Raw genomic sequence first — 26,069 nt, 5'->3', positions numbered from 1 at the left:
CTAGGAAGGATCACAATAGGGAGATCTGGATGGTGGTGACACAGATATTTGATTTGTGGTAAATCATTGACGTCTACTTACTCATTTCATGCACCTTTCTGTGTGTTTATTTAACAAAACAGGGTTTTTTTTTAATGTTTATTTATCTTTGAGAGAGAGAGACAGAGCGTGAGCAGGGGAGGGGCAGAGAGAGAGGGAGACACAGAATCAGAAGTAAGTTCCAAGCTCTGAACTGTCAGCACAGAGCCCCACACAGAGCTCAAACTCAGGAACCTGGAGATCATGATCTGAGCTGAAGTTGGATGCTTAACCAACTGGGCCACCCAGGTGCCCCAAGACAATAGTTTTTAAATTAAGAAACAGGAACTGTAAGGGATCCTGGGTGGCTCAGTCAGATAAGCATCTGACTTCAGGTCAGGTCATGATCTCTTGGTCATGGGTTCGAGCCCCATGTCGGGCTCTGTGCTGACAGCTCAGAGGCTGGAGCCTGCTTCAGATCCTGCATCTCCCTCTCTCTCTCTCTGCCCCTCCCCCACTCACTCATGCTCTCTCTCTCTCCCTCCCTCAAAAAGTAAACATTAAAAAAAATTGTTTAATAAAAAAATAGGAACTGTAAGAATACAGGGGGCGCCTGGGTGGCTCAGTTGGTTAAGCATCCAACTTCGGCTCAGGTCATGATCTCATGGTTCATGGGTGCAAGCTCTGCGTCGGGCTCTGTGCTGACAGCTCAGAGCCTGGAGCCTGTTTCAGATTCTGTGTCCCTCTCTCTCTCTCCGGCCCACCCCTGCTTTTGCTCTCTCTCTGTCTTTAAAAAATGTGTAAACATAAAAAAAATCTTTATAAAAAGAATACAGGGTTTTACACAAAAGAAACAAGAAGTTATATTTTTATTTTTTTTTTATTTATTTTTGCGACAGAGAGAGACACAGCATGAGCAGGGAAGGGGCAGAGAGAGAGGGAGACACAGAATCCGAAGTAGGCCCCAGGCTCTGAGCTGTCAGCACAGAGCCTGATGCAGGGCTCGAACCCACAGACTGTGAGATCATGACCTGAGCTGAAGTCGGACGCTTAATGGACTGAGCCACCCAGGCGCCCCAAGAAGTTATATTTTTAAAAGATAATGCATGGGGCGCCTGGGTGGCGCAGTCGGTTAAGCGTCCGACTTCAGCCAGGTCACGATCTCGCGGTCCGTGAGTTCGAGCCCCGCGTCAGGCTCTGGGCTGATGGCTCAGAGCCTGGAGCCTGTTTCCGATTCTGTGTCTCCCTCTCTCTCTGCCCCTCCCCCGTTCATGCTCTGTCTCTCTCTGTCCCCAAAAAAATAAACGTTGAAAAAAAATAAAATCAAATCAAAGATAATGCAGAAAGAAAAACATAGACATCAAACAACTCAGTAGATAGGTTTCATAGTAGACAAGATACTGCTAAAGAGTGAGTTAGTGAATTGGAAGAAAGAGTAGCAAAAGTGACCCAGAATATAGCACAGACATATAGAGAAGAAAATAAAAGAGAAGTTTAGAGAGATGGATGAAAAACTCCAATATACACTTAAAGGGAATTCCAAAAGAATAAACAGGCAAGAGCTAATAGTTGAAGTGAAAATGTCTGCAGTCTTTCAGAATTAAAGGAAATATGAATCCTCAGATTGAAAAAGAACACCAAGTCTTTCAAGGATAAAGAAAATCAATCCATATCTAGATGCACTGGAATAAAATAAAAGACCAGAGAAAGCAAAAGAATACTAAATGCTTCAGAGAAAAAAGATTAACTACAAAGGAAAGACTACCAGACAGGCTTCTCATGAGCAACAACAGAGAAGACAGTGCAATAATAGCTTCCAAGTTTTGAAGGAAAATAACCATGGGGCACCTGGGTGGCTCAATCAGTTAAGCATCCAACTCTTGATTTCAACTCAGGTCATGGTATCAGGGTCATGAGATTGAGCTCTGTGATATTCTCACTCTCTCTCTCTTTCTCTCTCTCTTCCTCTGCCCCACCCCTGCTCACTCACACACACACACTCTCTCTCTCTCAAATAAATAAATAAATAAATAAATAAATAAATAAGGTAAAATAACTATCAATCTAGAAATTTATACTCAACTATATCATGCAAGAATGAAAGCTAAATGAAGATATTTCCAGATAGGCTAAGAAATTTTTTATTTGTAAGCCCCCAATGAAAGAAATACAAGTATATTTCCTTATTTCAGCAAGGAATAAAATAAACCTGGAAAGGAGGAGGAGGATTCAAGAAATGTATTAGTTATGTACTAAGAATTAGTAAAACACTTGGTATCCTGAATATCTTCTGTTGGCTCTCCAGATCTTGCCTACACTCTTCTACACTCTGCTAAATGCTTTGGAGGCTACATCAAATAAACTCCCTTGTCCTCTGGCTTGGAACTGGGTTTTGCCAATGGGGAGCCCTAATAGTACACTGCAGAAAGAAAAGATGTTAGATCAGAGTATATATTTTTGTTTCCTCCTACCAAGGTAGTCTTTGGCTGGGTGTATACCTTGAGGTCACTATTTCTCTCAAGATAGCCCTATATGTATTACTCTCCTTTCAGCTTTTCATGATGGCTCCCTCCCCAGATCCCTTCGGGTCTAGGGTGATAAAACTCTGGTTGCTATCAGCTCCAGCATATTATACTATCTCTTGTGGGTTTCTTTCTTTCTTTCTTTCTTTCTTTCTTTCTTTCTTTCTTTCTTTCTTTCTTTTCTTTTCTTTTCTTTTTCTTTAAGAGAGGGAAGAGTACAAGCAGGGGGAAGGGGCAGAGAGAAAGAGAAAGAATTTTAAGCAGGCTCCACGCTCAGTGTGGAGCCCAACACAGGGCTTGATTCCACTACCTTGAGATCATGACCTGAGCCAAAATCAAGAGTCAGATGCTCCACTGACTGAGCCACACAGGTACCCTAATATCTTGCGGGTTTCTTAATCTCTATTCACACATACTCATTAGAAATAGTTGCTTTAATTTATTTGTTAAACTGTCCTTGAATTATCCTAATTTGAGTGTGTAATTTATTTTCTGTTAGGAGACTGAGAGGTTGGTAAGTTTAAATAAGTATTGACTATGAAATATAATAATAACCACTAATTTCAGGGAGTTAAAACCATGATGGAATGAAAACATTAGACAACACAGCTCAAAAGATGAGAAGGGTGAGGTTGCAGGCTAATTAAGGAGTTTAAGATCCTTATCTTCTTTAGAAGAAAAACAGAGAATTGGTGAATTTTAAACTTCGTTAGAAAAATATAGAGTAATTTCAGAGTAACAAAATCTGTCTCCCTAGGCCTTAAGTTGCAAATAGTTATTTCTATATTTTAGACTTCTTCATTTCTTGTAGTATTTAAAACTCAGCACATCCAACATTGAACATATTATCTTCTCTCCATCCCAAAATTAATCCCTATCTCTGGGCAGAGCTTAAGTCTCAGTCATCTTTGACTTCTCTCCCACACCATCCACAGCCCTGCCAGGACAGAGAATTTTACTTATTAAATGTCCCCTGAATGGGGCACCTGGGTGGCTCAGTCAGTTAAGCGGCCAACTCTTGGTTTCAGCTCAGGTTATGATCTCAACGGTTTATGGGTTCGAGCCCTGCACTGTCATCATGGAGTCTGCTTGGGATTCTCTCTCTTTCTCTCTCTCTCTGTCCTCTCCTGCTTATTCTCTCTCTCTCTCAAAATAAATAAATAAACTTTAACAAAAAGTCCCTTGAATCCATTCCTTTCCCACCCCTGTCTAGTTCATTTCTCATGTTCAGACTCACCTTCTCTCTAGGCCTGACCCTGCTCCAGTCCCTGTTTCTCTCCTTCTTGCCCACACCAGATGGACAACAGCACTATGAGGAAGCAGTTGAGATGGCATAGAAGTGTCTCCTGGGAATACTACCCAATTATTGAGAAATAATTACACCTTAGCAACCAAACCTAGAATGTGTACCCTGGAACTAACCACCAGCTCCTATTCTAAAGAACCGAAGGTAGAATAGAGCTTCCCCTCCCCCAATTATGACTCCTGGAGAGAAATGGATTTATTATAACTTCTTTACAATACCTGCTGCATAGTAACTATTCAATAAACTTGTTATGTTGAACCAAAGGTGTGCACAGGGTTTATATACAAAAATATTTACCATGGCATTATTCATCTATAAGTAAAATTTCAAAATTTTCTTGACACTCAACAATACATAGATATTTACATCACAGTACATACATATATGTACAATAATTAAAAATAACTTGGGGGGCACCTGGATGGCTCAGTCAGTTGAGCATCTGACATTGGCTCAGGTCATGATCTTACAGTTCATGAGTTTGAGCCCTGCATTGGGCTCTGTGTGGACAGCTCAGAACCTAGAGCCTATTTCAGATTCTGTGTCACCCTCTCTCTCTGCCCTTCCCCTGCTCACACTCTGTTTTTCTCTCAAAAGTAAATAAATATTAACAAAAAATTGTTTTAATAATTTAAAAAATATTTTAAAAAATTTTTGTAGGAGCCCCTGGCTGGCTTAATTGGTGGAGCATGCAACTCTTGATCTCAGAATTGTGAGCTCAAGTCCCACATTGGGTGTAAAGATTACTTAAAATAAAATAAAATCTTTAAAAAGTAATAATAATTTTGTAAAATAATATTTAGTGACATGATAAAACATTAATATTACATCCAGTTAAAAAAGACAGGCTACAAAAAGTATGTATCATACTGTTTTATATATATCCATATATATTCATATATATTACACATACACTATGTGTATACGTATATACATATATATATGTATGTATATGTGTAATATATATGAATATATACATATTTGTGTATATTATATCAACACACATGTAGGGGCACCTGAGTGGCTTAGTTGGTTGGGCGTCTGATTTCAGCTCAGGTCATGATCTCATGGGTTCGTGAATTCAATCCCCACATCGGCCTCTCTGCTGTCAGCACAGAGCCTGCTTTGGATCCTCTGTCCCCCTCTCTCTCTGCCCCTCCCCCGCTTGCACTCTCTCAAAATAAAAAATTAAAAACACACACATATATTATGCACACACACACACACACACACACACACATATATATACACAAACACATATGAGTCCACAGAAAAAACTGGAAGAGCTTACATCAAAATGGTAACATATCCAGATGGTAGATTTATAAAGAATTTTTATTTTCTTCTAAGGACTTTTTTATAAATACCATTCAGTTTAAATAAACATATGTTACTTTTCTCATCTTAAAAAATGTTATTTTTAAGTATGTTCTTTTGAAAATGTAAACAGTTTGACAATTTAGAAAATGGTCTATTAAAAGCAAGGTTTATAGAAAAAGCCTAATTCAAGTGAGCTCAACAAAAAATTTTTGGCATTGTCTATATGATAGGTATTGTGAGGGTATTCAAGATAAACCTAACATGATTACCGACCTCAAAGAACTTAGTAAAGAACACATGACAATTATAGGACAATACGTGCAATATTATAGGCATGTACAATGTTCTGAAAAAAAATAGAGATGAGCACATAATTAATTCTGTAAGAGTTAGAGAAGCTTTCAGAAAGAATGGGCTGGTGAGTGTGGTTTCTCAGGATGAAACAGAGTAGAGGGGATAATATGGAGGGAGAAGGAACAAGATACACAAAAAGCCCTGAGGCATGAGACAACATGATAGGTAAAGGGAAGTACACACAGAACCCATCAAAAATGTATAATATCTCCAAATGATGTAAGTGTCATGTAGCTGTTAAAATTGATATCTTAAAGTGCATTAATGAGTTCAATATTTGGTGGAAGTGTACAAAATGAAACTGAGGAGGAAAAACTTTGTTTGCCATGCTATGGCAATGGGGAATCTTTGAAGGGTTCACATATCAGAGGATCTGTGATTTAGAGAAATCACCCTTTGGGTAATGTGGAAGGTGGATTTGAGGAGGAGTGAGAAATAATAGTCACCTGATCTAAGGTAGTAGCAGTGGAGATGAAGAGAAAAGAACAGATTACAAAGATACTTTGGAGGCTAAAATAGGCAGAACTAGGCAGTTGATTAGAAAAGGCAACAGGAGGGGCGCCTGGGTGGCGCAGTCGGTTAAGCGTCCGACTTCAGCCAGGTCACGATCTCGCAGTCCGTGAGTTCGAGCCCCGCGTCAGGCTCTGGGCTGATAGCTCAGACCCTGGAGCCTGTTTCCGATTCTGTGTCTCCCTCTCTCTCTGTCCCTGCCCCGTTCATGCTCTGTCTCTCTCTGTCCCAAAAATAAATAAACGTTGAAAAAAAAAAAAATTAGAAAAGGCAACAGGAGTGGCGCCTGGGTGGCTCAGTCAGTTGGGTGGCTAACTCCGGCTCAGGTCATGATCTCACGGTCCGTGAGTTCGAGCCCCGTGTTGGGCTCTGTGCTGACAACTCAGAGCCTGGAGCCTGCTTTAGATTCTGTGTCTCCCTCTCTCTCTGCCTCTCCCCCATTTGCACTCTTTATCTCTCTCAAAAATAAATAAACATTTTTTTTTTATTTTTAAAAAAAGAAACAGAAAGAAAAGGCAAGAGGAAGGAGCACCTGGGTGGCTCGGTTGGTTAAGTGTCCCCACTGTTAATTTCGGCTCAGATCATGATCTCAAGGTTCATGAGATCGAGCCTTGTGTCAGGCTCTGCATTGACAGCATGGAGCCTGCTTGGGATTCTCTCTCCCTCTCTCTCTCTCTCTCTGTGCCTCCCCTGCCTGTGCATGCACAGGCATGGAAAATAAATAAACTTCAGTAAATAAACTTATTTTGCACATGCATGCAAAATAAATAAGTAAACTTAAAAAAAAATAAAAAGGAAAGGTGAGAGGAGGGGCCAAGGAGAAGCACTCCCAGGTTCAGACTTGAATAGGGTAAATGGAATGGAAGAAGTAAAACAGTCTTACCCACAAATGACATGATCTTGTATATTGAAAATCCTAAGAAATCCACTAAAAAAAAAAAAAAAAAAGCTAGAATTAATAAGCCAGTTTGGCAAGTTCACAAAATCAATATACAAAAACCAACTATATTTCTATACAGTAGCAATGGACAATCTGAAAATGAAATTAAGAAAATTAATCCATTCACAATAAGATAAAAAAGAATAAAATACTTAGGAATAAACTGAACAAAAGAAGAGTAAGACTTGTACAATGAAAACTATAAAACATTGCTGAAAGAAATTAAAGAAGACTTAAACAAATAGAAAGACATCCCATGTTCATGGATCAGAAGACTAAACATAATTGAGATGAATATTCTCCCCTAATTGTCTACAAATTCAACATAATCTCTATCAAAATCCCTGCTGTCTTTTTTGTGAAAACTGGCAAGCTAATCATAAAGTTCATATGGAAATGCAACGAATCCCAAAACAATCCTAAAAAGAAAGGTTGGGGCGCCTGGGTGGCTCAGTTGGTTAGTATCCAACTTTTGATTTTGGCTTAGGTCATGATCTCACAGTTCATGGTAACCCCACATTGGGCTCTGCACTAACAGCACAAAGCCTGCGTGGGATCCTCTCTGTCCTCTCTTTTTGCCCCTCCCCCTGCTCATGCTCACTCTCACAAAATAAATAAATAAACATTTGGGGCGCCTGGGTGGCACAGTCGGTTGAGCGTCCGACTTCAGCCAGGTCACGATCTCGCGGTCCGTGAGTTCGAGCCCCGCGTCAGGCTCTGGGCTGATGGCTCAGAGCCTGGAGCCTGTTTCCGATTCTGTGTCTCCCTCTCTCTCTGCCCCTCCCCCGTTCATGCTCTGTCTCTCTCTGTCCCAAAAATAAATAAACGTTGAAAAAAAAATTAAAAAATAAATAAATAAATAAATAAACATTTAAATAAATAAATAAATACATACATAAATAAATAAGAAGGGTTGGAAGACTTATACTTCTTGATTTCAAAACTTACTACAAAGATAATCAAGACAGTGTAGTACTGGCATAAATATAGACATACAGGTTAATGGAAATGGACTGAAAGTCCAGAAATAAACTTTTACATTTATAGTCAAGTGATTTTCTACAAAAGTACCAAAATTCAATGGGAAAGAAATCATCTTTTCAACAAACGGTGCTGGGACAATTGGATAACCTCAGAGGAAAAATAATTTGGGCCCCTACCTCACACCATACACAAAAACTAGCTCAAATAGGTTACATCTAACCTAAATGTTAGAACAAAAACTTAGGAGAAAACATAGGAGTCAATTTCTGTTGTCTTGTATTAGGCAAAAAGCAAAAGCACAAGGAGAAAACAAAATGACAAATTAAAAACTTTGGCACTTCAGGGGCGCCTGGGTGGCGCAGTCGGTTAGTTGTCCGACTTCAGCCAGGTCACGATCTCACGGTCCGTGAGTTCGAGCCCCGTGTCAGGCTCTGGGCTGATGGCTCAGAGCCTGGAGCCTGTTTCCGATTCTGTGTCTCCCTCTCTCTCTGCCCCTCCCCCGTTCATGCTCTGTCTCTTTCTGTCCCAAAAATAAATAAACGTTGAAAAAAAAAAATTAAAAAAAAAAAAAAACTTTGGCACTTCAAAAGACACATTAAGAAAGTGAAAAGATGATCCATAGAATGGGAGAACATATTTACAAATCATATAGATATATGTGACTTGTATCCTGAAGAACTCTTACAACTCAATAATAAATACATATAACTCAATTTAAAAATGGGCAAAGGATCTGAATACACGTTTCTCCAAAGAAGATATATTAGTGACCAATAAGCACATTAAAAAAAGCACTCAACATCATCAGTCACTAGAAATCAAGAAGAAAATAAAAATAACTCCTTCTGACCAAAGATGAGACATTTTGCATACTAACAAAGTTAATAATTGCAATGTATTAAAATACATCAAATGCATTTAAATTCCTGAGTTCATAATGATTCTTAAAGGGGGAAAAAAGTGGCCACCTTTGAAGGGCATAATAAAAAAAAATTATTTTGAAAAATGGTAATAAAAATCAAGCAATTATTCAGGCTTTTCTATATAAATTGTACCACTGGGTAACAAAAACAGTTTATAAAGAGCAGTATCTCTTTCCAGAAGTATACCAACTAATAAAGGGAGAAGCAATGATATAATAATGCCAACATTTAAAAAAAACTTTTTAAATGTTTATTTATTTTTTGAGAGAGGGAGAGAGAGAGACAGAGTGTGAGTGGGGGAGGGGCAGAGAGAAAGGGAGACACAGAATACAAAGCAGGTTCCAGGCTCTGAGCTGTCAGCACAGAGCCTGACACAGGGCTGGAACTCACAATCATGACCTGAGCTGAAGTTGGATGTTTAACCGACTGAGCTGCCCAGGCACCCTATGCCAACATTTTTCAATTCATAATTGATCAATAGCTGCTAACATACTAAAAAAAAAAAAGACATCCAGATATGATTGTCTCTGTTGCCCCCGGCATCTCTAACCAGAGTCTGATCAAGCCACCAGAACAAACTAATTTATAGTAAAAACAAAGAACAGAGGGACATGTAAAACAACATCATGAGGCTACAATTAGCAAAATCCAAAATATGGGAAAAACAGTCCTTTTTCTTCAACAAATAAATCACAAGGGAGAAAAAAAGAGGTGAAAGGGGAAATCAAAGTTCAAAAAAGCTAAGAGACAAATCAAACAATCATGAAGTGGGACTTTATTTGGATCCAGGTTCAAACAAACACATTATAAAAAAGATATATGAAACTGTAAATTTGGAGATAGCAGAATATTTGATGATATTGAAGAATCATTGTGTGGGGTGATTGGTGTGATAATGGTATTGTGCTTATGTTTTTTTAAAGAGACCTTATCTTTTACAGATACATACTGAATATTTATGGATGAAATTATGTAATGTCTGGGATTTGCTTCAAAATAATAAGCGAGGAAGAAATGGGTGGGAGTATATGTGAAACAAGAATGGCTATGAGCTAATAAACAGTACATTTAGTGATGGGTACAGGAAGGCTGACTACACTATTTTCTTGACTTCTGTATGATTAGAATTTTCCACAATAGAAAGTTTTTCTAAAAATCTACTTCATGACTTTGTAGTAATAATTATCTAGAGGGCTTATCACCATGGCTGACAGATAACCTCTAAACATTGTTTTTCACTTTTATATTCCCTTTCAATTAATTAATCACACCTAAAAGTACATTACTTAGACCAAGACCCATGGTTCATATGACTTTATCCACCGAGTAGTAATTTACTGAAGTTTCAAGTTTAGAATTAGGAAATGCCAACCTTCAGAGTCCCAAACCTACCCTACAACAGCAGAGGCAACAATCCCAAATGCCTCCCTATCACTACTAATAAATTATTGCTTTCCTCTCACCTTGTAGAAATACTTGCAATCATTCATTTAGTCATTATTTTTCATTAATTTATTATGTGTCCAGTATTAGGTGTAAGGATACAAATAAATACTAATATAGTAGACCCTTAGGGCACCTGGCTGGTTCAGTCAATAGAGCGACTCTTGATCTAGGGGTGGTGAGTTTGAGCCCCATGTTTGGCAGAGAGATTACTTTAAAAAAATACAGTAGCCCTTTGATTGAACGCTAGATGAATATTTTTGAGTGCCAAATGCATTCAAGAAACAGTGCTAAGTAACTGTAACAAATACACAACCTAACTCTCTCCTAAAAGGCAGCTCTACTGGGCACATAAAAATGAACAGAGATGGGAATGCAAGCTGGTGCAACCACTCTGGAAAACAGTATGGAGATTCCTCAAAAAACTAAAAATAGAACTACCCTATGACCCAGCAATTGCACTACTAGGCATTTATCCAAGGGATACAGGTGTGCTGTTTCAAAGGGACACATACACCCCCATGTTTATAGCAGCACTATCAACAATAGCCAAAGTATGGAAAGAGCCCAAACGTTCATCAATGGATGAATGGATAAAGAAGATGTGGTATGTGTGTGTGTGTGTGTATATATATGTACACACACACACACACACACACAATGGAGTATTACTCGGCAATCAAAAAGAATGAAATCTTGCCATTTGCAACTACATGGATGGAACTAGAGGGTATTATGCTAAGTGAAATTAGTCAGTCAGAGAAAGACAAAAATCATATGACTTCCCTCATATGAGGACTTGAAGAGACAAAGCAGATGAACATAAGGGAAGGGAAACAAAAATGATATAAAAACAGGGAGGGGGACAAAACAGAAGAGACTCATGGAGAACAAACTGAGGGTTACGGGAGGGGTTGTGGGAGGGGGGATGGGCTAAATGGGTAAGGGGCACTAAGGAATCTACTCCTGAAATCATTGTTGCACCATATGCTAATTTGGACGTAAATTTTTAAAAAAATTAAAATTAAAAAATAGAAAATAAAAAAAAAACTCTCAGTAAATTAGGAAAAGAAAAAGCTTTCTGATAAAGGGTATTTATGAAAAAATTATCACTGATGAGCACTGGAAAAATAAATAAACAAACAGAGATGTGGTACTCGCCCTCACATAGTTTAAAAACTGATAGAGCCCATGAGACAAGAACCCAAACAACCAAGAATAGAAAGCTGAATGTGATAAATGGTCACAAAATGATTCAGTCACCAAAGTGGGAAGTGGTGAGTAGTTAAGACTGGCGGGAGCATTTAAGTGTCTAGGTAGAGTTGGAAACTAAGGCTGGAACGGTACAATAGAACCATTATGTGGAGTTAGGTTAAGGGATCTGAATTTTATTAGGCAGCAACAGAGAATTGTTTAATGTTACTGAGCAGGGCATGACACGCACAGAACTGTGACTTGGAACAATGCCTCTCGCAGCAAGTGGCAGAGCCCACAGACCACTAGTGGAAGACCAGTTCAAGCCTGAACTACATCTCCAGGCTCACAGCACACTCCCACATACATGTGAACAAGCTTAATGACTAACAGATTTATAGCACCTGAGATGCACTTGAAGCTTTTGGAGACCTCGCTCCAGAGTACAGCACCCAGACCAGCACTGAACTGCCTCGGAGAAAACTTCCAGCCACAGCCTAGAGCAAAGCTTAGCAAACTTTTTTCCATAAAACGGTCAGATAGTAAGTGTCTCAGGTTTTGCAGGCCATGTGGTCTCTGTTGCAACTACTCAACTCACTAACACAACCAATGACAACAACATGTAGATGAAGGAGCTGAGTTGTGCTCTAATAACATAGGACTTGGCCCTTGAGCCATAGTTTGCCAACTCCTAGCCTAGAGTTTGGAGCCTCTTCCAGAACCCAAGTGACCAATCCAGTTACAGACCAACTCCAACTCCTTCCAGAAAACTAGCATCATTCATCAAAGACTAAGAAAGCTCCTTCAGAAGTACAATCCCTCTAGGCCTGAGAGTCCATCTGCCCACTGAAGAACCAGGAAAACTAATTCTCTGCCTAACCTTGTGACAGCTAAACCCCATCAGGCCCACACCACTGTTATCCTCGCTTACCCCCCAAGGATACAAGCCCCTCCAAACGTCTTACTCTCCCACATCCTCTTTGCCTTTGCTCTTACTGTCTCCTCTCCCTAGAAGGGATGCTCACCTCCTACTCAGCTCACGTGTCAATGCCACCTCCTCAGAGAGGTTTTCCCTGGTCCCCCAACCTATTAAAGCTCCCCTAGTCACTCTCAATTACATTTCCATTTTCCATTCTTCATAGCACTTTGTACTATCTGAAATTATCTTATTATATGTCTCCTCCCACAAAAATGTAAGTTCCATGAGATTGGGAAACTTGCTCATCTTGATCGCTACTGTATTTCTGGCCTAGTACCTGGTCCTCAGTACCTACTTATTAAATAAAATGAACAAATAAATGAGTTGCCCTATTTGCTCTGTGCTTCTTCCCTCCAACTACCCCTCTGCCTCCACCCCTTCCAACTTCTCTCCAACGCCTTTGGAAAAGCCTCTGTATTACAAAAACTTCCTTCTCTCCTCAACTCTTTTTTTTTTAAGTGTATTTTGAGAGAGAGAGAGAGAGAGAGAGAGAGCCCCAAGCAGGGATTCCACACTGACAGCGTGGAGCCTGACAAAGGGTCATGAGATCATGACCTGAGCTGAAATCAAAAGTCGGCCACTTAACCGACTGAGCCAGGATATGGACCACCCAGGTGTCCATATCCTCAAATGGAAACCTGAGAACATGATTTTTCCTGCATGCTCTCAAGTGGAGGCTGCTTGTTTTCTCCTGTGCTGCACACCTTAGGGTCAGACACCACACATACCCCCCCCCTTTTTATTTCCAGTCTTGTTTAAACACTTTCTCTCCAGTCCCACCCCCACTGCCACCCGCTCCCTCATTGGGTAAGTCTCTACTCATCCAGTTGAGCCCTGATGTCATTGCTCTAAAAACTCTGCCTGGGTACCTGGCCCACACTGCTGTCATCCAGATAATGTGCACCCCCCAGCCCCTGGAATGTTCTCATTTATGAGAGCATTTTTCATACTGTATTGCAACGATCAGCTTAAGGTATCTATCTCTTCCTTCACCCTATCCCCCAGAACTAGGCCATAAGCTCTGTGGGGGAAGGAACTTATCATCGTGCCTGAATGTAATGGGCTATCCATAAACATTTATTAAGTGAAAGAAGTCGTGGGGCACCTGGGTGGCTCAGTCAGTTGGGTATCTGATTCTTGATTTTGGCTCAGGTCATGATCCCAAGGTCATAGGATCAAGCCCCGCATCAGGCTCCATGATGAGCATAGAACCTACTTAAGATTCTCTCTGTTGGTTGGGGCACTTGAGTGGCTCAGTCAGTTAAATGTCCAATTTTGGCTCAGGTCATGATCTCACGGTTATGTGGGTCCAAACCCTACATTGGGCTCTGTGCTTACAGCTCAGAGTCTGGAGCCGGCTTCAGATTCTGTGTCTCCCTCTCTCTTTCTGTCCCTCCCCACTCACACTCTGTCTCTCTCTCTCTCTTTCAAAAATAAGTAAACATTTTTTAAAAATTAAAAAAAAAAAAAAGATTCTCTCTCTTGGGGCACCTAGGTGGCTCAGTCTGCCAAGCAGCCTACTCTTGATTTTGGCTCAGGTCTTGATCTCGTGGTTCTTGGGTTCGAGTCCGACATCTAGCTCTGTGGGATTTTCTGTCCCTCTCTCTTCCTTTCCCCCACTAATGCGCACTCTCTCTATATAAAATAATAAATAAATAAATAAATAAATAAATAAATAAATAAATAAATAAAAGAAGTCATAAGCTATTCCAACAGTGAGAGAAACTAAACATGGTGAGACCTAACAGGAAGCCTCTGCCAGTGAGAAATGCTAAGGGTCTAGATTGGGGAAGTATGGCAGGAATGAAATGTAGAGTGGGACATGATGCCCCATACTTGTCAATGACATGCCATCTTTCTCACCAGATCTCTCCTCCTCCCTTCTGTTCATCTCATCAGCTGCCACCAGCACTCACCCCTGCCACTGAAGCCAGAGAAACCTGGGAGACATCTGCCCCCAACCCACTCCATCTAATCAGAGACCAAACCTCATGTCCAACTCTCCTTCCCCACCCCACTGCTTCCATCTTTGTTCAGAGCACCATCATCTCGCACCCCTGCCTGTTTCAGGTAAATCAGTCTTCAGGTCTGCCCTTCCTACAACCCTACAGTATCCCTCCTCTGCAGACCTGGAAGGGTGAACTTTTTAATTAACTATTTATTTTTTATTAATTTTTATTTATTTTAAGAGAGAGAGTATGCACATACACACATAAGCAGGGGAGGGACAGTAGAAAGCAGGAGAGCGAGAACCCCAAGCAGCCTCCACACTGTCAGCACAGCACCTGACAGGGGCTCAATCTCATGAACCACGAGATCATGACCTGAGCTGAAATCAAGAGTTGGTCACTTACCCAACTGAGCCACCCAGGCACCCCTAAAACAGTGAACTTTTTTAAAGTGCAAATCTGAGTGTGTTATTCTCCTGATTAAACCCCTATGATGGCTTTCCATTTCCTTCATGGCTCTAGTTCAGGCTCCTTAGCATGGCAGCCAAGGATAGCACTGCATGATCCATCAGCTTCCAGAGGCTCTTCTCCTGCTCCCTCCCTAGCACCTTTTGCCCATAGTCAGTGTTATGCTCACCCTGGCTTCCCTGCCTGGGATGCCCTTCTTGGCTGTGTATGGACACATACATATGACTTCGTTCTTTCACTTATTTGTTTATTTATTTATTTACTTATTTGTTATTTTAGAGAGAGTGTGTGTGCATTAGTGGGGGAGAGGCAGAGAGAGAGGGACAGAGAATCCCAGAGAGACGTGGGGCTCGAACCCACAAACCATGAGATCATGGCCTGAGCCAAAATCAAGAGTAGGCTGCTTAACTGACTGAACCACCCAGGTGCCCATCATCTTTCAAGACCTAGTTCAAGCATCTCCTCTAAGGAGGTGCTTTGTAATGTCTCCCCATCCTTCCTTGAGACACTGCAGTCCTCCAAGCAGCCTTCTGCCTTAGCACCTCATGCCATATCTGGCACTTTATGTGTTTCCATTGGCTTCTCCAGAGCAGGGTCCCATATATATCTTAGTCAGCTTTGCATCCCCAGTGCCCAGCACATAGTGGGCAGTCAGTAACCATCTGAAAACTGAATGGAATCCAAGGAAGCTCTGGAGTGATCACCTGGGTGATGGGGGAAATGATCTGCTGCCCTCTCCTGACAACGTGAGGCATTGTCCTAACCACAGACACCATCCAACCTTGCAAAAAAATTAAAAAAAAAAAAAATTGGAGGAGGAGTAAGCTGGAAAAGGGGAGGATGGAGAATAGTATTAGATTGAGGTGTTGGTGGGACACCTTCGTCCACTCCCACACTGTTCCCATGTCCATGCAAGCTAGGGTGCAAAAGCCAGGTCAGTGCTTCCAAAGGAGGGCATATCCTTAGAATGGGTCTGTCCCTGAAACTGAACTGTAAACTCTAAATTATACTGTATTTGTTTTCCACTCTGTCCTGTTGTCATTGTTGTTGCTATTCCTGCTGTTTCCATTCATTTTAGTAGGCAATCACTAATTTTTTCCTCCATTGTTTTAAAACATGTTTTTTGGGGTGCATGGGTGGCTCAGTCAGTTAAGCATCCAACTTCAGCTCAGGTCATGATCTCACAGTTTGTGAGTTCGAGGCCAGCGTCAGGCTCTGTGCTGACAGCTCAGAGCCTGTAGCTGCTTCAGATTCTGTGTCTCCCTCTCTCTCTCTGCCCCTCCCCCGCTCGTGCTCTGTCTCTCTCACTCTCAAAAATAAATAATAAAACATTTTTAAAAATTAATAAATAAAACATGTGTTTTGTTCTTGTACATAGAAAGACTGAATTTGACCACTAGTTTCTCTTGATTTTAATTCAACTTCCCACTGGTCTAGTGTCTAGTGTTGTGTCTAGTGCTCTGGGTGTCTCTCCTTTCTGCCAAACTACAAACACCAGTTAGGATCCCCCACCCTTCACCCCTTCCCACAGCTTCAACAAGCCACGGAAGTCATGGCAGGGGAGGGTGGCTTTCGGCAAGGAGAATCATTACCTTGCTCCTCTTGGGGCCATAGTCTTATTGCCTGCATTTTGACATGTGGAAAATTGTCTAACACCTAACATGAGAAATCGACTTGGTGAAGGAGCTTGAGACTGGAGACAGAAGTTGGTGAGTGATGTGTATACCCAGATAGGTAAAGACTCAGAGCAGCTAAGATAGCCACCTGCAGAGAAACATCACCTCTTACTCATCTTTGAGTCCTTAATGTTTACCACACAAGGTACTCAGTAAATATCTAATGTTTGTTGAAATATTGAAAGGAGAGTACACACACACACACACACACACACACACACACACACGAAAGAAAAAAAGGGACAAGGATGAGAGGTCCAACTTTTTATAGTGTGAATGATTAGAGCTGCCTGATAGATTTGCCCTAAATTTAGGGATTTACCCCACTAGAAAGGAAATGCCTTTTTCAATAACAAATGATCTCTTCTGGGCTTCCAAAGAAGGCCTCCTCATCTCTTACTTAGTTCCAGTCCAATCATCCTACCCTTGAAGAGTTTACTGATTTTTATAGTGTGAATGATTAGAGCTGCCTGATAGATTTGCCCTAAATTTAGGGATTTACCCCACTAGAAAGGAAATGCCTTTTTCAATAACAAATGATCTCTTCTGGGCTTCCAAAGAAGGCCTCCTCATCTCTTACTTAGTTCCAGTCCAATCATCCTACCCTTGAAGAGTTTACTGAACAACTTTGGAATGGCATCATAAACATTGTCTCCACTTAAAATTGTACCTGCCTTCAAGTGGTTTACAATATACCTGGTGAGACGTAGCGCAAATGAAGAAAATTGTTCCCTGTCCTCAGGAAGGAAACAACTGAGTCACCAATTCCTAAGTCATCTCACTGGAACGCAAGGCGTCCATCTGCACCTGCCTTTTCAGAATAATTAGAGGACCCTATAATACAGGATGATATAGTCAACCAACAATCACTGGGCGCTGAAAACATGCACTGTAGAAAATAAGTAGTATTCAGGTGGAGCTACCAGGGAAAGCTTCCTGAAGGAGGCTGGGTTTGAACTCTCCTAGACTAGGTAGAAGTAGTAAAGAGAATGGAAAATTCCTTGTCCAGGGGTCTGGAGGCATCCTGGGTCTGAAGGACAGAAGTCTCATCAAAGCTCCAGAGGTGGGGAGACAGTGTAAGCCCGCCCGCGTTCTCAGCATGGAGTGTGCCACCAGGGCCAGAGAGAGAGGTGGAGAGGACAAGTGCATACCTCTCAAGATCCCAAATAGTGTGCTTTGGTGCCCTTTGAATATGGCCCCCCTCCAACAAAACCCATGCCCGTGCAGAGTGTAGTGAAGTGCTGGCCAGGCTGACAGCGTCACCTCAGAATGTCATCAGGGAGGTCTGCGTTAGTTCAGAGACGACCGACGGGGTGGGGCATGCTAGGCAATCTGGAGAGCCAGAGTGTCTCAGACAGATGAGGTGACCATGACTCCCAGACCCCCCAACCTTCATGAACAGAGTCTCTTTGATTCGCAGAACTGTGTGACGCTGTTCTGGAATAACAGTCAACAGCATGCCAGGTTCGCCCTCCCACCAGGTGGAGTGAGAGAGGCTGAGTCTTTTCTCCCCCTGCTCATTGCATCCCAGTCCAGCCAACACCCCCCCCCCAAACTTCCAATGAACCGCCTAAACACTCCAATCCGAGTGGTCTCTTATCAGCGGAGGGCCAAATTCCTCTGCTTCCACCTAATAATCTCATCTCCCGCTCTCCGGCACACTCTACCCCATCCGAGGCCCATCTACTCTGTGCAGCAGGTGCTCATGTCCATTTTAGGGCAGCTCTCTCATACTGTTCTCACCTCCTGAACACCCTGCCCCCTCCACTCAGAACAGTATGGCAGAAACAAAATCAAGACTGGACACGGAAGCAAAGAAAAAGGCTCTGAATCGTTCCATAGACACTGAGTGCCAATATACCTCTGCTCTAGCGAATCACCGCAGATGTGGGACTTCAAACAACACAAAGTGGTTATCTTACAGTGCGAGGTCAGAGGTCCAAAATCAGTCTCACTGAGCTAAAATCAAGATGTCAGCTGGGCCACATTCCTTCCGGAGGCTCCAGGGCGCCTGGGTGGCTCAGTCGGTTAAGCGTCAATTTCAGCTCAGGTCGTGATCTCACCGTTTGTGAGTTCAAGCCTCACATCAGGCTCTGGGCTGACAGTGTGGAGCCTGCTTGAGATTCTCTCTCTCCCTCTCTTTCTGCCCTCCCCCACTTGGCGTGCATGCGCTCCCTCTCTCTCTCTCTCTCAAAATGAATAAATAAAGTTAAAAAAATAAAAATAAAGCAGTGCCTGGGGGGCTCAATTGGTTAAGTCTCCAACTTCTGTTCAGGTCATGATCTCACAGTTCATAGGTTTGAGCCCCATGTTGGGGTCTGTGCTGACAGCTCAGAGCCTGGAGCCTGCTTTGGATTCTGTGTCTCCCTCTCTCTCTCTGCTCCTCCCCTACTCACACTCTGTCTCTCTGTCTCTGTCTCTCTCTCAAAAGTAAAAAAACAAAAACAAAAACAAAAAAAAAACATTTAAAAGAATTAAAAATAAATAAAAATAAAAATAGCATTTATCATAGCACCAAAACAAACAAAAAATTCCTAGGAATAAATCTAATAAAAGATGTGTCAGACCTCTATACTGAAAATAAAAAACACAAAACATTACTGAAATAAAAGTAAAGAATATCCAAATAAATGGAGGAATATATCATGTTCATGGGTTGGAAAACTCAGTATTAGATGTCAAATCTCCCTAATTTGATTTATAAATTCAATGAACTCTCAATCAAAATCCCAGCATTTTTTGAAGACATTGACAAGGTGACTATAAAATGTATATGAAAAAAATCAAAGAATAGAAAATCCAAGGCAATCTTGAAACAGAAGAACAAAACTGGAAGACTAGTACCACAAGATATGAAAACTTATTTTAAAGCTAGAGCAACTAAGATAGTGAGATATTGGCACAAGGATAGATTAACAGACCAATGGAACAAAATAGAGTACACAAACAGATATAAATATATGGTCACATGTGACAGATGACAAAGGAGCTATAGAGCTACAGTAGTAATCAGGACAGCGCGGTATTGACAAAGGAAAAGACAAACAGATCAATGGAACACAACAGAGTGTGCAGAAACAGATCCACATAAATACAGTCAACTGATTTTTCACAAAGGAGCAAAGGAGATACAACGGAGCAAAGACCGTCTTTTCAACAAACGGCACTGGAGCAATTGAACACCCCAGTGCAAAAAAAAGAATCCAGACACAGACCGTAACCCCTTCACAGAATTAACTCAAACTGGATCACAGACCTAAATGTCTATGGGCAGAACTACAAAATGCCTAGAAGGTAACACAGGAAAAAAACCTAGATGACCTTGGTCATGGCAGTGAGGTTTTAGATACAACACCAAAGTCACAATCCATGAAAGAAACAATGGATAAACTGGACTTCATTACAATTAAAAACTTCTGCTCTAAAAATCAATGTCAAGAGTATGGGAAGACAAGACACAGACAAGAAGGAAGTATTTGCAAAAGACACATCTGATAGTGGACTGCTGTCCAAAATATACAAAGAATTCTTAAGACTCAACAATAAGAAAACAAACAAATCTGATTTTTTTAATGTTTATTTATTTTTGACAGAGAGACAGAGTATGAATGGGGGAGGGGCAGAGGGAGAGAGGGAGACACAGAATCTGAAGCAGGCTCCAGGCTCTGAGCTGCCAGCATAGAGCCCGATGTGGGGCTTGAACTAACGGACCACGAGATCGTGACCTGAGCTGAAGTTGGATGCCCAACTTCAAACAAATGTGATTTAAAAATGGGCCCAAAACCTTGACAGATATCTCACGGAAGATACACAGATGGCAAATAAGCATACAAAAGGGTGTTCTACATCATACACCACAGGGAAAAGAAAATTAAAATGACAAGAAAACACTACACACCTACTAGAATGGCCAAAATCCGTAACACTGACAAAACCAAATGCTGATCAGGATGTGAAGTATTAGGAAAGAGAGTTCCTAACTGTCACTGGTGGGAAGGCAAAACACCCACTTTGCAATATAGTTTAGCGGTTTCGTACAAAACCAAACATACTCTTATCATACAATGGTTTACCCAAAGACGTCTAAAACTTATGTCCATACAAAAACCTGCACACAGGTGTTTGTAACAGCTTTATTCAGTTATTGGTATATGGTATGGTATATGGTACATACATGTCATTACAAATTTGTCCAAATCCATAGAATGTACTAGATAGACCAGGAGGGAACCTGGGGCGCCTGGATGGCTCAGTCGGTTAAGTGTCCAACTCTTGATTTCAACTCAAGTCCATCTCGTGAGTTTGAGCCCCACGTCAGGCTATTTGCTAACAGTGCAGAATCAGCTTGAGATTCTCTCCCTCTCTTTCTGCCCCTCCCATGCTCATGCACTCTCTCTCTCTCCTCTCCCCTTTCTCTTTCTCTCTCAAAATAAATAAACTTAAAAAAAAAAAAAAAAAAAAGACCAAGAGTGAACCCTTATGTAAACTATGGGCTTTGATTGGCGGTAATGTATTGATGCAGGTTCACTGATTTTAACAAATGTACTCCTCTGGTGGGGGGATGTTGATAATGGGGAGAGGCTATAGTGGGTGTGAGGGTAGGGTTCTAGGCGAAATCTCTGCGCCTTCTGCTCAGTTTTGCTTTGCACCTAAAACTGCTCTAAAAACTAAAGATTGGCTGCTTTTTATGACCTTAGGAGCAAAACAAAAAAATATATATTTATCTGTGGTGGGAAATTTTAGTTTTAAAAGGAAGAAAAAACTCTTTACTTAGCAGGATAACCACTAAATATCCTGTCCTCCAGTCCCCAGAGAGATCAGATAATGGTGGAGCCCAAGGAAATATTAGGACCAAATCTTTACCATCACAGGATTCCAGGTCTCTTTGGAATGACACATTATCAGCACACAAAGATACTATGAGTTAGAATTAGGTAGATTCATAATTGAGTGTTAAAGAGCAAAAGGTACAGATATGATTTAACATCAGGAGAGAGCACTCCTCTGGAAATGACAGAGCAAACCCAGTGGCTCTCAACCTAAAGGCCAGAGCCAGGGTCCTCCAGGGCTTCTATTCCATGGTCCAGCAATCGACAGGCTGAATCAATAAAACGGGGCACTAGGGTTATTACGACTTACTTATTACCGTGTGCCACGCACTGCTTTGAGTACTTCACACATAATAATTCATTTACTCCTCCCAGGAAAACCCCTATGAGGTAGGGACTATCACGATTCCCAATTTAGAGCTCAGGAAAACTTGCCCAAGGACCCACGATGTGTTCAGTGATGAAACCGAGATTTGAACCCAATCCAGAGCTCAAGAGCTTAACCTTTACACTATGCAGATCTCTCTTATGTGCAAACTTCACATAGACGTCTACCACTTTTCAAGTGTATGAAAATGGACCAGTAAATAAATAAGTAAATAAATGTATGCTTCATGAACTATGGAGCAGCTGTTTTGGTCAACAGTATAGTTTGTATTTTCTCAGTCAAAAGACACCGAAAGTAGCAAGAAATGATGTAAGTCCTTAACATTTTTAGTATTACATTTTTTAAATATTCCAATATAGTTAACATACAGTGTTATATTAGTTTCAGGTATACAATATAATGATTCAACAATTTTTTTTTAATGATTCAACAACTCTATACATTACTCTAAGAGTACTCAGCATACTCTTAATCCCCTTCACCTATTTCACTCATTCTCCCAACCCACCTCCCCTCTGGTAACCATGAGTTTGTTCACTATAGGTAAGAGTCTCTTCTTTGTTTTTTTTTCTGAAATCCCACATATGAGTGAAATCATCTGGCGTTTGTCTTTCTCTGACTTATTTCACTTAGCATTACACTCTCTAGATCCAGCCAGGTTGCTGATAATGGCAAGATTTCATTTTTTATGATTGAGTAATATTCCATTGTGTGCCTATACCACATCTCTACCCATTCATCTATCAATGGACACTTGGGTTGCTTCCATAATTTGACTATTGGAAATAATGCTACAATAAACATAGGGGTGCAAATATCCCTTCGAATTAGTGGTTTTGTATTCTTTGGGTAAATACCCAGTAGTGTTTGCTATTCTATTTTTAGCACAAATCATATTGGTGATATTCTAATTCTTAGCCTAAGTGGTATACTCCCAAGGTTCGTTATGTTGGTATGTTATATAAAGTGTGCATGTGTACATGTATAAACACACACACATACTCAACTCACATAATTTTAAGTGATCCATATGTGTGTGTGTGTGTGTGTGTGTGTGTGTGTGTGTGTGTGTATATATATATATATATACTTAACATTTAAGAGCATTGGCAGTCTAAGGTCAAAATAGCAACTTTAAAAAACAAGGGGAGTATTTGGGTACTTGGGTGGCTCAGTCGGTTGAGCATCCGACTTCAGCTCGGGTCATGATATCATGGTCCGTGAGTTCAAGCCTCGCGTCGGGCTCCGTGCTGACAGCTCAGAGCCTGTAGTCTGCTCAGATTCTGTGTCTCCCTCTCTCTCTGCCCCTCCCCTGCTCACGTTCTGTCTCTGAAAAATGAATAAACCTTAAAAAAATTTGTTTTAAATAACAGGGTCTTTATGTCTAAAGGATGGGCCTAGCATTACAAAGATGAACCAGATGAACTCAGGAAGGCTGATTTTGGTAATAACACAGCTTCTGACCACAGCATGAGTCATGTACAGTATAAAGTGGATTATTTAAAAAAAAAAAAAAAAAGTATGTTCTCTTCTTCAGCAATAGGGGAAAATTTTGGAAGGGTTTTGAATGAGTGAATAATACCAGTGAAAATAATTACACTGTTAAACATCTTTAATGGGAGTACTAATTTAAATGGGCTGGGACAAACGGGTAAGTCAGGGGAGGGAAAGAACAAAACGTCTGCACACTTTCTACATTAAGTATGTGTAAGTTTTACAATCAGAAGAATATAATGTAAAGGACTGGGGGAAAAAATCTAGAAACAATAAGGCTCTGGTCTGGGAATTCAAAAATCCAATGCCTATTGCTTCTCCCTTCTCCTTTCCATTCCCTAGCTCCTCTAATACTCAAAAGGGGCCAGAACTTTCTCACTGGAAACCTGTCCCTCCTATCCTTCCCCTTTCCCTTCCACCCCATCGTTCTCCTCTCTAATAGACCTCTGTATTCTTAGCACTCTGCCCCCATCTCTACCATTACACTTATCACATAATGAGCATTGTTTAGTAACCACCCACTTGAAGGCAGGCACTGTGCTAGACACCTGCCATGTGTTTCCTCTTTCCTAACCATCACAACTACTTCCATTGACCAATGTTACTATCCCTATAACCTGCCCCAAATCAGATAGTATGCCAGTGACCCAACTCTCTGCTTACTCCAAAGCACATGCTCTTTCTGTTATTATGTGTTCAGGCAATGGCAGGTGCATCTTAAGCACTCAATATGTACTGACAAGAACTAAAAGACGCAGACTTATGCTGTTTGCTTCCAATTAGGAAACAGATGCAAAAAGCAGTCCTCTAAAGGTGAACTTTTCTTTTCCATCCCAACTGGTTCTTCCAGATAATACCCAATGAACCCAGCATTAAAAGAAACTAGCACACGATGGGATAGCCCTGTGCATAAACCAACAGCAAGATAACTGCCAACCCAGCAAGCCAGCACCTTCCCCACCACCTCTGTCTCCCGGAGTTTTGGAGGACCTCTATTCACACTGTTATTTCCTCCTCTACTGAGGAAAAAAGAAAAAAAAAAATTTAACCCCCCATACCCTCCCGCTGAGGGTATCCCCAGTCATCTAATGAGAAATGTCTTAGTTGTGGCTAAAGTCATTTGCTGTAGGCATGCCTGGGTGGCTCAGTTCGTTAAGCGTCCGACTTCGGCTCAGGTCATGATCTCACCATTCCGGAGTTGAAGCCCCATATCTGACTCTGTGCTGACAGCTCAGAGCCTGGAGCCTGCTTCAGAGTCTATGTCTCCCTCTCTCTCTGCCTCTCCCACACACACCCCCCTCTAAAATAAATACACATTAAAGTCATTTGCTGTAAACTGCTGGAGGAGACGGTTTTATTTCTTCTGTATCCCCTTCCCCTCAAGTTCCATCAGAAAAGACTACAGTGAATTATCAAATTATGTTATGGTATTGAAATTTCATCTATAATAGGGCAAATTAAATTGCGTACCTAAATGGGAGAGTGTGCACAGGACCAGGCACATAGCAAGGACTCCAAAAAATAAATAAATAAATAATAATTATTGGAATACAAATTTATGCAGCCAATAACTGCTCACCAGGCACTATGTTAAACGGTTGAGTGCTGAGCAAAACCGACTCTCCCTAGATGGATCTTTTTGTCAAAGGCTATTTAGCTCTGACTTGCCACACAAATGCTCGGTACTCCACAGGCAGTCGCTAAATACTTCGGAACCAAGTATTAAGAAAAGATTCCTTCCCACGGGCCTTTGATAAGATGGAATGACTTTTTTCGTGACTTGAAACCATTCTTATTTTTAAATATTAACCTAAACGGTCGTTTTATTATTGCCGGGTTAGGTCCCTTTAATATGTGCCCCATTTAAAGAGCCCTCAGCTCAGCGGGTCATTTCTTGCAGATCTGCTGCTTGTAGCATTTTAAAGAGCTGAAGGCGGCACGTGTTGCCGGCTCTGGGGCAATCAAGGCTGCTTTCCCCAATTCTGTGCACTGGGGTTACATCTTTTCACTCACTTTCTCCCCAATTCGTTAAGTATATACACCGAGTAAAGATGGAGAGATCATGCCGTCCGCGCTTACGACCGGCTTTTATAAAAATGCGCGTCTCGGGTCCCGGGGAGACGGACGCGCTGCCACTCACATCCGGCTACAAGGCTCTAAGCAAACCACGCTGCAAGATGCAATGTATAGGGCGGATCTGGGGCGGCTGGTAGGCTCGGTATTGGAGTGATGTAGGGGGATGGAGAAGGATCTGGAAGAATCCGGTTAGACCGGGAAACGGACGGAGGAGGGCCGGGGAAGGGCGCTGGGCCGGAGGGGAGCAGGAGTAGTGTGCGGGGGAAACCCCCAGAGTCCTAGAGTTTCAGGAGTGGGGGCAGGGGAGAGCCAAGCAGCTAGGAGAAGGAATGACCCCCCCCCCCGTAAAAAAAAAAAAAAAAAATTAATATAAGCGCCCTTAGTACTACAGCCCGAACGGGCTTAGACGCCGCCGTCTCTAGAAAGTTCTCCACCTCCTCCCCCTCCGTCCGTCGCTCCCGCCCCAGCTCCTCCCAGCCCCTCCCTCCGCGGCGGGGTGGGACCAATCGCTCCCCGCGGCCGCTCATTACCCACCTACTCCTGCTCCCGCGCCCGATCCGCCGCGGGCTGCGAGCGCGCCGGTAGCCAGAGGTGCTCGAGCCTTCGACCGGTTCGCAGCTGGGTGGCCGCCGCGCTAGCGCCTTCCCGCCCGCACGCCCGTGCAGACAGGCCCGGACGAGAGGGCTTGGCTCGCGC

At 41.8% G+C, this 26,069-nt stretch overlaps 1 protein-coding gene across 1 annotated transcript in view; it reads right to left on the bottom strand.

Moving 5' to 3' along the window:
- The window catches only part of LOC112867338 (maestro heat-like repeat-containing protein family member 1), a 115,746-nt gene extending 89,701 nt beyond the window's left edge, over nucleotides 1-26,045 (bottom strand). Inside the window, exons 1-2 of the mRNA XM_086714328.1 lie at nucleotides 25,908-26,045; nucleotides 6,914-6,958 (exon numbers count right to left, since the gene is read on the bottom strand). Coding sequence (XP_086570454.1) covers nucleotides 6,914-6,926 — 13 coding nt within the window. The 5' untranslated portion in view covers nucleotides 6,927-6,958; nucleotides 25,908-26,045. The remainder of the gene's footprint in view (nucleotides 1-6,913; nucleotides 6,959-25,907) is intronic.
- Nucleotides 26,046-26,069: the final 24 nt, after the last annotated feature.

This window comes from Puma concolor, chromosome B4, assembly GCF_028749965.1.
Source record: "Puma concolor isolate L17-30 chromosome B4, mPumCon1.1.hap2, whole genome shotgun sequence".
Lineage (NCBI taxonomy): Eukaryota > Metazoa > Chordata > Mammalia > Carnivora > Felidae > Puma > Puma concolor.
Note: the sequence above shows the minus strand (reverse complement) of the source record. Positions and strands in the feature narration are given on the sequence as shown.